We start from the raw sequence: 12,732 nt of genomic DNA, 5'->3' as shown, positions 1-12,732 counted from the left end.
GATGATATTGTGGAAATGATCACGTTTGATTTGGAAAATTCTCTGTAAATTTCCCAAAACTTTATACATAAACACAGACTTTGCATCAACATTAGCCGGTGTGAAAGGCCTCCACACATTGGATGTAATATGTTGCCTTTTTCTGTTGAATAAGATCCAAAAAAAATGTTTAAAAACACTAATGAAAAAACAGAAATGGAATGTTCTTCATAATATTTTACAACTGATAAGCATTTGAATGGTTACAGGAAACTATCTAGCAGGAGGCAGAAGAAGCACCACATTTGATGTCACCAGTGCCGTTTAGCAGGAGGCAGAAGAAAAATCACATTTGAGGTAGCTAGCACTAGAATAAGAAAACCTCTTTTAAAGGGGAAGTTTGGCTTTTTTTATACCTGGACCTTATTTCTGGCATAAAATACGTTCATATACTTACCGATAACAGTTTGGTGAAAGTTGGCGTCCTAAGGAAGATATTTAGATTACTCGGGGGCATAGTCAATACATCCTCTAAATAAGGCATTATCTTTAGACGAGTGTGTAGAAAGCCCTCTATAAGCCCCCCGATATCCGCCAATAACAACAACACAGCAGTTATGAGCTAACAGTGCAATAGTACGAGTTCATTCATTCACTCGTCTTAAAGTATTGGTGAAATAAAGACAGATAATGCCTTATTTAGAGACTGTATTGTCTATGCCCCCGTTCTCTCCTGTTCTCGGATCTCGAGTAATCTAAATATCTTCCGTAGGACGCCGGCTTTCACCAAACAGTGAGTAGATGAACGTATTTTATGCCAGAAATAGGGTCCAGGTTTAAAAAAAAAAAAATAACTTCCCCTTTACTGAAATAGTGCTAGCTCGCTAACATTTAGCATATCTGGTTTCCCAGTTAGTTAGCTACTGTTTGAATACATTTTGATTTAATAGTTTAGTTTATAGTAGTTTAATAATAAAACTTTAACACCATGGATCAAATATATGTACCTCATAATATCATCATAACCTATCTGACTTTATGTATTTTCTGGACACACACACACACACAGGAGCTACAGAGTCGCCTTTTGTGCTTTAATATAAAAGTTATTGTACTTTTTCATTTAAGGCCCTGCTGCAAGTAGAATTAAGTTCACATCAAGGGAAGTATAATCAAAGTGCTCAGATGAATTCTTACTTCGCCCATTTTACCGAGGATGTATCTGGGGGTGACTTGTGTGGACTTGAGGCAGCCTAGTATCCCAGAATGCACTGCACTCCAGACAAAAGAAAGATGGTAGAGGAGAAACAACACAACTGATTTTAGAAGTTTTGCATTTTTTTCTGAATGAGATTGTGACCTTAATGATTTTAAGTGGTATTCTAGTTGATTAAACTTAAAATATGAGGTCAATTGATATAGTTAAAGTATTTTCTACTTTTAATTTTGCTTTTTGATTTGCCTTCTCAGTTGTGCTGCTTGATAAAGCATACCAACAGCAATAGTGACTACCATCCGTTTAATTTTAAGCATTTATCTCTGGTTTTTGTTATTCACTCACTAAAAACAAACTACTACGCGACCACTGCCACATTCTACAATTTTTTTCCTGCCAATGGTCAAATTATAAGTACTTATATTGCCACACATATTATTAAAATTAGTTATTAATTGTAATGTGTCTAAAATGAAAATACATCCAGACAGTGCGCTGCTGACTATTTTATTGACAATATCAATGTGGAGATTAAGGGGAAGTAAAACGATGGCCAAGTTTGGCTTCGACCTCATCAAGTACGCTGCTGTCCCAAATGCAGAATAACCACGACTCCTTGGTAGTAGGTCATTCTGACACGAACTTGCCAAGTATTGTGAGATGGCCATACTCTCACAGTTTGTACAACAAACAACCACAAAGTAACATGAAATAGGTTTTTTTTTTTTAAAAAGGGGATGTGATACTGTTCAAAAGATATTCGACCACCCACAAAACACCCAAAAAGGCACAACACAAAAGTAAATAAATTAACAATCATAGGGGGGGCTTTTTCTCCGTGCCGTTGGGGCCATGTTTATCTCGATCCGCCATGCACTGTTTAGCCAAGAGATGACGTCACACACTCTCTCTCTCTCTCTCTCTCAAGATATATATACACATATAAACATTTGAGTGCAGAAGTGAATCCGCCACAGCCGATAAGCACCATTAGACATATCTGCTGATAGGAGGGTAACGGACACATGCTTACCGGAAGCTAAAGAGCTAAAGAGATCTGCTCTCAGCACGGGGAGTTACGTTAGGTTACGTTTCAGGCAGCATTTCCAGTCCATACAACCGATCCGATGAGTGTTGTCCCACCATAAGGACAGGTAAGACCCACACTCACCTGTTCACACACCGACTGTAAAACCGTTTTCTATATGGAATGTATCTGAACACGTGCAGACTGTTGTTTTATGTATGACTTCCGCTTTTGTTTTTATTTTATTATCGCCCCTAAGAGACACGTTACAAAATTCCAACAGGATCACATGATACACTGTGTATTCTGTTGTTTTGAAACATATTCTCAGTGAGGAAAAATATCCCCTACAGACATGGCTTGTTTATCTTTAAATACATCCAGCTGTTGTGGAAAATAAATTTATTTAACAGCTGGACATTCTGGCTTTGTAAAACAGACCTAAAACTATATAAATTGTTTTAATTCATGGCTACAAATAAAGGAAATGTAAAAATAAAATAAAACTTTTTCTGTTCCTGGGAGCATATATTAGGTGTCTGAAGTACTGAAAAAGTGTAAAACTCCCTAAAAACATATCTATGGATTTATTTTAGTTCCCCTTTGTTTGAAAGTTTGTAATGAGTCATTCTGATTTTCATTTCAAAATTCAAAGTCCAGTTTTCCTTATTCAAGCTGTTTATTTATTTAAGTCGTTTGAATAAAGTTGACTCCACCTCCTCTGCTAAACCCCGCCCACTCAAATCCAGCCTGTTACACTGTGCTCCTCGGGACCCACTGCCCTGCATGTTTTCGATGTTTCCCTCCTCCACCACACCTGATTGCTACATTGAAGGGTGTGTACCGCTCTCCGTCTGTTAACATTACATTATCGGCATGTTTCTGATAAGGATGTAGGTCTCCAAGTACAAATATTTAACTAGGTTAAAAACATTCCCTGAGGGTCACATTATGAATTATGCCTGTAACCTTTGAGGAACTTTCCCTAATGACTTCAACCTGTGTTACTTTAAGGTTCTCGAAAGGCCACAGTCTATGTAACATCTCTGATGATCACCAAGTGTCAGATGCTGAGTCTTCTCACAGACTAACACAGATTCTTCTTCTGTGGTGTCAGCGGGGGCAAGATGGAGACTTTCAGCCTATGGGCCTTTCTTCCTCCGATGTTCTCCGTGTGCACGGCTTCTGGACTCTGGATTGTGTAAGTTCCCACATATTTGACTTTATGTGCTAAAAAGAGACAATCTAATTAATTAATATGCTTGCAGTCATGCTGTGTTTTATGCACACAGAGGAGTATCAGTGTGAAGCTGCTGTGGCAGGAGGCTACAAAGATGCACAAAACAGCTACAAAAAGCAACAAAAAAATACACATATAAAAATATTTAAAAACTACAAAGATATGTGGAAGCCTTTATGATTGCAGCAAGAGAGAAACGGCTTTGAAGGAGCAAAGCGGCTACAAAGACCAAAGAAAAGCAGACATAAGAGGCGAAAAAACAGTAGAAGAAGCATAAAACAGCTAAAAAACAAACAAAATTTCTATAAAGAGGCTCATATTTACTACAAAGACCAGGACTGCCATAAAAAGGTTCAACAAATGTACGCAAATCAGTTGTCAACGGAGTCAAAAGGACCGCACAGATGAACAAAAAATACTACAGAAAGACTTTTGATGACGACAGAAATACACAAAAACATCCAACGTATGATGACTGTTTTCAGTTGGTCAGATTTACAACATTTCTGTGTCCAGACAAACTTATACGTTTGTTTCAGTGTCCACTCACTGCTGAAATAAACCTTATAAGCAATAATTCTGCCCAGAACGGCTTCTGCTTAGGATTTTAATGCAAAACACACTTTGAAATCCGTCAATGCGGAGCTGCTTCTTAAAATCTGATTAGATTCTTGGGTAAACTACCTGTGCGTGTCCAAACCTAGACCTTATTTCTGGCATGAAATACATTTATCTACTCACGAGAGCAGTTTGGTGAAAGTCTGCGTCCTTCGGGAAGATATTTAGATTACTTGAGATCCACGTATATCCATATAACAGGAGAGAACAGGGCTTAGACAATACAGCCTCTAAATAAGGCATTATCTGTCTTTATTTCACCAATACTTTAAGACGAATGAATGAATGAACGCGTACTATTGCACTGTTAGTTCATAACTGCTGTGTTGTTGTTATTGACGGCTATCGGGGGGCTTATAGAGGGCTTTCTACACACTTGTCTACTGGGATGTTGTCATGGACGCGCGCTGCTGCAGATCTGCTCAAATGTGATCTTTATTTCTCGTAAAAACAGAAAGTTCATGTTTATGACTCACAGATTCTGCATGATTATATTCAGACATGTTTTTATCATAGAGATCATAAAGTCTCAGGGCAAATTTAAGTGAAATTGTGGTGATGTGGTGGCACAAAACTGAGAATAATGCTTCAAAACAGCTTAAAAGACACAAAAAATAATAGTTTTTTGTAGGAGAGCCTTGGACCCCCCCCCCCCCCCCCCCCCCCCCTCACATTACCTCCACACCAGGTGATGCTGCAGCATATTTTTACGCCTTATTAATATTCAGTTTCCTTTCTGTGTTTTGTTGCACGTAAACAGATACTTTGTGGCTGTTTACAATGAGAACATAACACCCCTGACTTCACAGCACAGGTATGAATTATCCTCCATTGTCTTCTGTGGATCATATTTCGATTTATGTCGGGATTAATCTAATTTTATATTTGTTCTAGGGGGAGGAATGGAACCCTTTATCCTCCCTACATAAGGTGCACACCTTTATAACACCTTTGTGTATATTTAACACCAGCAAACACTAATTTCGCCACTTTTCCTTTCGCAGCATCGCAGGCAACTTTCCACCAGCCAGCTGCATCTTCAGCGAGGTCATGAACCTGGCAGCGTTTCTGGGTAATGGAAGTGATTCACCACAACAGTTCAGTTCTTATAAAAGATCCAGATGTTAGAACAGTTGGATGGAAGCACGATGGAAAGCTCCCATCATGCTTTGAGCCTGCATGTAAATAGTAATAATATAGTTATAAATAATGTGCTATGTTATTTTCGTTGGGTTTCTGTTTCAGGGTTCATCATCGGCATCCTCAGATTCCTTCAGCTGAATCACAGAATAGACAAAGCTTGGCTGAACTTTGTTAGTATGTTTGCTTTCCTTTTTGGCTGCTTTGGGATGACACTTGTAGGAAACTTCCAGGTAACACCACTTCTGTTGAATGAACAGACTCCTGATTGAGACTTCAGTTCATTAACTGACTGATTGTTCTAGTTATTTGCTATGGGAATGCTTCACGACTTTGGCACCTTGATGACGTTTGGACTGGGTATACTTTACTGCTGGATGCAGTCCTATATCACCCTGAGAGTCAACTTGAAGAACGAGGGGAGGAACGTCGCCATCGCTCGTTTCCTGTTGTCTGCGTCCATCACCCTCTGCTTAATACTCACATACTGTATCCTTTAACAAAAGATTAGATGAGGTTTTACACGCAGGTGTTCTGTGGCGTGGATGTTATTTCTGGCCAGATCTGTCGGTGGATCTTGTATAATATGACCCCAGATTAACGCCCTACCAGCCCTTAACTCCCCCGGTGCAGCCTTCATCATGATCTCCCACATGCATGCAGCTCGATGCCAGTGGGCTCTGGTCATGTTATTCCTCATCTTCATCGGCACTTTAGGCATCGAGTTTCGCCACTGCCGCTTCGAGATGGCGTTCAAAGACACCGGAAGGCGTTCCACCAGCAAGCGAGAGACATCTGAAGTGTTCAGAGACGAGCTGGACGAGCTATAGGATGATTGGACAGGTTTGTGTTTAAACCCCCGCAGACTCGACATGCACCAGTCGTCCCTTTCTGCGTTGAGGAAAACAGCAACGCTGCATGCTGTTTGTATGTTTCTCACATTTATCAGCAGCATCTAAAAGTTACTTTTTATTTGTACTTTATGTATTTTTAATTGGTGAAAAAGATCCTGATTTGGACAATTTCATCAAGAATGTATTTTTTTTTTTTTTTTAAACCTTGCAAATGATTTTTTTCAGTATGTGAACATTATGATGCATGCATTTGGTATCAATGCCCAAACCAGCCTCAATAAAACTACAGAAGAATCTGTTTTCTTGGTATTATAATTTGATCAACTTTGAATTTCCTGGTTAAGTCACAAATAAAAAGCCAATTTTATTGAATTATCTGATATTTTTTAAACACTTTTACTTCATATAGGGCATTTAGCTTGTGCTGCAGTCAATCAAACCCCCAGTTGAAGGAGAGACGTCTAGGATGCAGAGCAGGAACAAAATGGAGAAAAAGGAGGTGGAAGTTTAAGCTTTTTCTTCCCTTTGATCATCATGGGAAATGTGAGATCACTGGGGAATAAATGGATGAGCTTGGAACCCTGATGAGGACACAGCAGGAATATCAGGAGGGTAATATTATTTCTTAATCAAGACATGACAGCAGGAACAACTCTAACACCTCTCTGCTCAGCTTTAAGACTATATGGGCAGACAGAGACTGCAGACAGAGCGGTAACAGTGAAGGAGGAGGGTTACAGTGCTTGAAATAGATGGTGTAATCCTGGACATGTTACTAAGGAGGAGAGTCTGTGCACCTCAGATGCCAGTGCTGTAGGTGACATCATCAGCTAAGTTGTTGCCAACCTACAAAAATACCGACACACTGATGGTGACCTCTGAAAATTTCTTCTTCTTCTTCTTCTTCTTCTCTGCTACACTTCAACTTTATCCATGTTAGTCAGCTGACTTTTGGCGATTAATAAAGTGTTATTAAATTTACTCAACATTTGGACTGAAGGACACAGGCTTCTGTGTGAGACGGTGTTTATTAGAAGTTTTGTTTCCTGATCAATACCGACTACGTTTCACGCATTGGTTATCAGTTTGGCAACATCCACATTACAGATGAACAGAGGAACAACACCGATGCAACATCATTTCTACAGACACCTGTGAGGGAAGTGATTAAGATATTAGAGCTAAGTTTGAGGTTCTACTTTCTAAAACAGGATTACTGGGTAAAACCGCAACATCTGTATGTATACAGGTGGGAAATGTTTTCAAAGTGGTGACGAATACAGCTCACACACACATTTGGAAAGTGGCAGTCAAAGACGCAGTTCATCTAAGAGTTAAAAAGGTACAGTAACCTCACAGTTCACGTGCAGTTTCCTTCACACTTGTCGTTACTTTTAGGGCTGCGCAGCAACTTCTATCCACAGCTTCCCGGTTCGCTGAATGGGCCGACGGCGGCGACGTCCCACTTGAGTTATAGTGATGCTCTGTGCGTGCGAAAGGCATCCCGAAAGGATCTGAAAGCTGAGCTTCTCAAAGGCTGGGACTCAGTTTGCTCCAACGGAAGAAAACACCAGAGTTGTAGAAAGGAAGAGAAGGAAAATGTCATCATGAAGTGAAGTCAGAAGTTGTCTCCGCCTCCCTCCACGCTCTGTGTTAAGCACGTCCCGTCAGCTGGAGTTGGCTAAAGGAAGTAACGAGGTTGTAATGGGCGCTCTCCTCGTCCGTCAGCTCCATGTTTCCAGGCCTGACCACCACCAGCACGTTCACTCCAGCTTCTTCTGCCGCTTTGGCCTCTGCAATAACAGGGAGTACAGATCCAAAAGGTTACGTTTGAGCTTCAAGTTATTCCTCCATCTGGAAAAAAGGAAAGATCAAATCTCCCCTCAGAAAGCTCCAGCTTCAGGACAAACAAAAGGCTGTTTTTTTTTTTACCCAACAAACATCGGTGCTCTGAAAATGCTGTATGATCAGTCTGTAAATACTTTAACTTCTGACGCACATCTGTAATAAAATCAGTCTTAAAATCACTGTTACAAAATGCTTTTTTTCTTTACATCTTTTACATACATTTATCACATTTTTATTTGCTTTTTATGTTTTCTTGCTAATTTATACATATATGACTGTTCTGTGCAGATTGCGTTGATGTGTGGGGTCATTCTTTTATTTATTAGATTTAGTTTCATTCCTTCCTTTTAGGCCTTTTGACACATAAACCAACATATAGCCATGCTTAGGGAACTTGAGGAACAGTTTTTGACCTTTTAGAATTCTTTTTTTTTTTTTTAAATGGTTAGGACGCTTTATATAGTAACTTTCATCTTTACGAGGATCTACTCTTTAATTTTCAGAGGGAACTGCAACGATTCAAAAGAATTTTCTTCGAATTTCATCAACAGCAGTGATTTTTTTGTACCAAGAGTTTTTCTGAATACGGCCCAGAATTTTTGCCAGAATGTTTCAGCCTCTTCATGCTAACGGGCCACTCAGACAACAGACGATCCAAAGGGTAATAAAGCTTTACTTTTGGCCCCTTCTGGGTGAGGACAAAAAGAAGCAACGCTGGACTGTATAGATAGAGACATCAAACATTTGGAATATGGAACACTGAAGATGTTTTTGTCCAAATCGTCACAAAAGAGTGAGATTAAAGATGCTCAGTCCTTCCTATGTTCATTTATCATCGTCCAACGCTGGGTACCGCAAATTATCTTCGGCACGTATTTCACCCAAACTGCCTGGAACCAACATGCAGCTCAAAGTCACAAACGTGCTGCAAAAAGAGTTAAAGAAGCGGCTTTTTTGACTTCTCAAAGGAGCATAGTTTCAGTCACAAGAAACTTCTTTTTCCAAATTGTCTAATTAATAAAGAAAGGAAACAAATTCTGGCAACTTCCATGCTGTTTTCCATTAATACCGGTTCTCTTCAAAGTGATGAACACGCCTCTGCTTACCTCTGGTTACGTCTGTCAGGAAGGTGATCTCCTCAGGTTGGCAGCCGATCCTCTCTGCGATCCTCTCGTAGCTTTTGGCGTCTACTTTAGCTCCTATCGTGGTGTCAAAGTGACCGTCGAATAGCTGAAACGATCAAACAAAAGGTATGCTAACAAGACATTTATCTCGTAAACAAAGTCTGTTAAATCAAACTAACGACAGAGTTGGCTACTTACGTCTAAAACGTCTCCTTCGACAGAGTATCCGAACAGGAGTTTCTGAGCCTCCACGCTTCCCGAGGAGTAAATGAAGACTTTCAGGCCGTGTTCTCGCCACATTTTAATGGATGGAACCACATCTGGATAGATCCTGTTTGCAACAGCACAACATCGTCAAGGTCGGTGTCACTTTTTAAATTGATTTTTAGCTCGTACCAAGCTTACAGAACATGGCCGAAGGCTGGAAAGTCATTATGTGCTCTAAAAAAACTATTTTCAATTTGCAGGAGCAGACAGGAAATTATGACACATTTCAACCATATTGGATTAAAAATGAGACGACTTACAGCTTCTGACACGTGACAATTACACTTACAAGACAGTAAAATGTACCTCTTTGGGTTTTAGTTGCCAAGTTAGACAAAACACTTAATAAAGTGAAAAATTCTTTATTTAGAAAAGAGAAATATATACTTTAAGGCATTGTGGGTGTAAAGATTGTGCGCCGCTGTCTCCTCTTCTTTGACTTTACTTTTCATCTGTACTGAAGGATGAAGGCGTTCACTGCTCCATAATCGTTATTGTGTTGTACGTTTTCTATGGATGAGATTTTTTTTCCAAACAATGGTGTGTAGATGAGGGGAAAAGAGTTTAAGATATCCATGCAGGATAGAAATCCTTTGGTTTTTCCTCAAAGTTTTTAATCCATTTGAACTTACTCATTTTAAACCTTCAAAGTACCAAGAAATCTTTATTCTCAGCTTGTCAATACAGTGTAAAGTCTACAGGCTGAGCAGTAACCGGTGGGTTTGGCCAGTGGAGCTACAGAACATTAGCAGATAATATCCATCGTGATGTTTCCTAGATAACTCAGTTTAATGGCTGTGTGATAGTTTGTGTTTAAGCTGAGCTGGTGTAAAAGCAGGAATTTTAGGAAAATGACCAGTGTACTTACTCGCCTTTGATTCTCCCAGAAGCATAAGCTGCCCTCCACATGTGACCCTGGAGCTGTTTGAGTGCCGTGGACTTCCTGTCTGCCGCCATCTGCCACAGCACGTTCTCCACCACTTCCCTGATGGCCTTCTCCTCATCTGTGTGAACCGTCTGGTCCACGGCGTGGACGGGACACGACCGGTTCTGCCTCATGTCTTCCTCAATCTGCAAGGACAGACAGGCTTCTTATTGTAGCGGCAAAACCTTACGGTTTGTGATCCGTGCATTAAAACATCTGGAAGCTTTTAATTCTCGCGTATTGCGACAAATTTGTTGTTGTTGGGTTTTTTTTGTATCAATCTTTTTTTGTTTTTGATATTATGGCTGCAAATTGTACAAAAGAAATTGTAATATTTTCCATAAATTCTGACTAAGAGTTAGAAGACTCAAGGCAAACGGACACATTAACATTAATGTATTAGTTGATCAACAAAAAGTATACAAGTCAGATTAACAGGGAAGAATTACGACTACAGCGCCTTTTTGTTTCACCAGTCTGCTGACACATCTTTCCAAGAGTTTCTGTGATAACCTGTGATGGACTTTAAAATCAACATGGTGAACTGCACATGAAAAAAAAATCATCTGCCAACCTGTTTCTTCAAGAGATGAACGTCTTGTTTACACTCATCTTCCTCCCAGTGAGAGGACAGATATTCCTCAAGATGCTCACTGATGTAGGGGAACAAAATATCCTGAAAAGAGAAAACAGAAACAAACTCATTTAACTTGTTTGCATGTGTTTACAAAATTCTGAATGAAAATCGGCCACTCATATGACTGTTTTCAGTGTTGTTCCTGTTTTACTATATTATTCAAAAGGAGTAAACACGTTTAATATTGTGCTGCGTTCATGGAATATGGGGAAGTTTGAGTCTCATGACGGGAATTATATTAACATTGGTGTAAAATTTCTGGTTAAAAATTGGTGAAAAAAATTATGAAAAATGTCATCATTGAGTTGATGGTCACACAATGATAAACACAATGAATAAAATTGCTCGTTTTAACCTTGAGTTTGGCGATTGACATTAACGTTCTATTCGAGTGGGAAACCCGCAATTCCGATCAATCTCGTAGGACGCGAAGGCAGCATAAGGGTGGTGTGCAAATATCGATACAAATTTGAAGAAACAGATACATAAAACGTACTTGCATACAAATAAGACAGAGTTAAATTTAATTTAAGTCTTCGCTGTGACTCCGCAGATCAAGCAGAGAGAAGCTAAGCTGTTTTTGTTCACCATCCGGAGACAGGCAGCTGTTAGCACAACCGTTGAACCCGTAACATATCAAATCACTTTACCTTAACGAATGTGATTGGTGTGGTTGTTCCCTCAATATCCAGCAAGAGAGTGCGGGTGCATGCAGGGATAGAAACAGTGGCCATTTTTTAATCACGAGAGAGATCAGTTGGGAGTCGTTAGCTGAGATTAGCTCGGTTAGCACACTGCGGTGTCACAGCCAGGAAGCGCCCCGGTCTTCCCCGCTTCTCCAGCCCGGACTGACCAACTGAAGCCGGATATTTCCAATGAGACGAAAATGTAGTTGCTGTTGTTGTTGTTGTTTTTGCTTTCACTAACTTGCTATCACTGCCATTACATCGGTGCTAACTAACATACAAAGCAGCAGTGACCAGCTCACATGTTCAGCTTTGTCACTTCAGCCTCCAGACCGTTAGGTGGCGGTACAGAAGCAAATGTCTCTTTACACACATTTTACATTAAAAGATGTATTTAAACAGATATCGATTGTAAATAAAATAATTTATGTTATGTTTAAAGAATAAGTAAACACTGTACTGTGCAAAGGTCTCGATTTGCCTCCCATTTCTTAATTTTCTTCTAAACAGCCACTTTCTTATCATCTTTCTTATCGTAACACTGAGTTATGAATCATACAAGCATTTAAAAAAAGGCTCCTAAGACATCATGTGTTTGCATTTTTTAGTTTCATCAATGAAAAAAAACACCAAAGATAACACAGTTTGACAGACAGAAAACAAGCTGATTTCCAAAGAGCTATTATCTGAAAACTTGGCATATCTCAGCATGGTGTGCAGTGTGTCCTTAAAATATCTGAGAAAACTAGACAAGTGGAGGACAAAAGAAGAAGTGTCAGGCCTAAAAAACTATCTACAGTAGATGAACAGTATCTGAAAGTGTTTTCTTTAAGAAAGAGGAAAAAATCCAGCAAAGACCTGAAACAGGACCTGAGAGAAGCATTTGGACCTTCAGCTGATCCATCTACTGTTGGACCAAGCCTCATCAGAAATAATCTCCATGGAAGGGTGGCTGTCAAGAAGCCATTCTTAAGGAAGGGAAACAGGGAGAAAAGGCTGAGCTATGCCAAATGACACAAGAAGTGGACTGAAAACCAGTGGCAACAGATCTTATGGAGGGATCCCCAGAACCTCAACATTATTGAAGCAGTGTGGGATCATCTTTACAGAGAACTGAACTAAAGGCAGCCAAATACCAAATATAAGTTTTCAAGCCCATTAGAATTGTTCA

The 12,732-nt window shown here is 39.7% G+C and overlaps 2 protein-coding genes across 4 annotated transcripts; one reads left to right on the top strand and one right to left on the bottom strand.

Annotated features, from left to right (window-relative positions):
* Positions 1 to 2,122: 2,122 nt before the first annotated feature.
* Positions 2,123 to 6,368, top strand: tmem150c (transmembrane protein 150C). 3 transcript variants are annotated; one of them, XM_072372153.1, is made up of 9 exons: positions 2,123 to 2,349; positions 2,972 to 3,058; positions 3,237 to 3,423; positions 4,841 to 4,894; positions 4,975 to 5,010; positions 5,085 to 5,152; positions 5,326 to 5,453; positions 5,526 to 5,709; positions 5,854 to 6,368. In XM_072372153.1, the coding sequence occupies exons 3-9, from the start codon at positions 3,350 to 3,352 to the stop codon at positions 6,048 to 6,050; spliced, it is 741 nt and encodes a 246-aa protein (XP_072228254.1). In that variant the 5' UTR covers positions 2,123 to 2,349; positions 2,972 to 3,058; positions 3,237 to 3,349; the 3' UTR covers positions 6,051 to 6,368. The 3 variants fall into 3 exon arrangements, with proteins under 3 accessions (XP_072228254.1, XP_072228255.1, XP_072228253.1); XM_072372154.1 differs by lacking the exon at positions 2,972 to 3,058 and having other exon boundaries at positions 3,340 to 3,423; XM_072372152.1 differs by lacking the exon at positions 2,972 to 3,058.
* Positions 6,369 to 7,076: 708 nt separating this feature from the next.
* enoph1 (enolase-phosphatase 1) lies at positions 7,077 to 11,906 on the bottom strand. Its single transcript, XM_072372151.1, has 6 exons — positions 11,526 to 11,906; positions 10,813 to 10,914; positions 10,182 to 10,384; positions 9,245 to 9,377; positions 9,029 to 9,152; positions 7,077 to 7,867 (listed from the first exon to the last, which is right to left on the bottom strand). The coding sequence occupies exons 1-6, from the start codon at positions 11,607 to 11,609 to the stop codon at positions 7,728 to 7,730; spliced, it is 786 nt and encodes a 261-aa protein (XP_072228252.1). The 5' UTR covers positions 11,610 to 11,906; the 3' UTR covers positions 7,077 to 7,727.
* Positions 11,907 to 12,732: the final 826 nt, after the last annotated feature.

The sequence above is a fragment of the Leuresthes tenuis genome, unplaced genomic scaffold, assembly GCF_036924035.1.
Source record: "Leuresthes tenuis unplaced genomic scaffold, fLeuTen1.0.hap1 SCAF_19, whole genome shotgun sequence".
Lineage (NCBI taxonomy): Eukaryota > Metazoa > Chordata > Actinopteri > Atheriniformes > Atherinopsidae > Leuresthes > Leuresthes tenuis.
The sequence above is the reverse complement of the archived record's forward strand: the minus strand, read 5'-3'. Positions and strand labels throughout refer to the sequence as shown.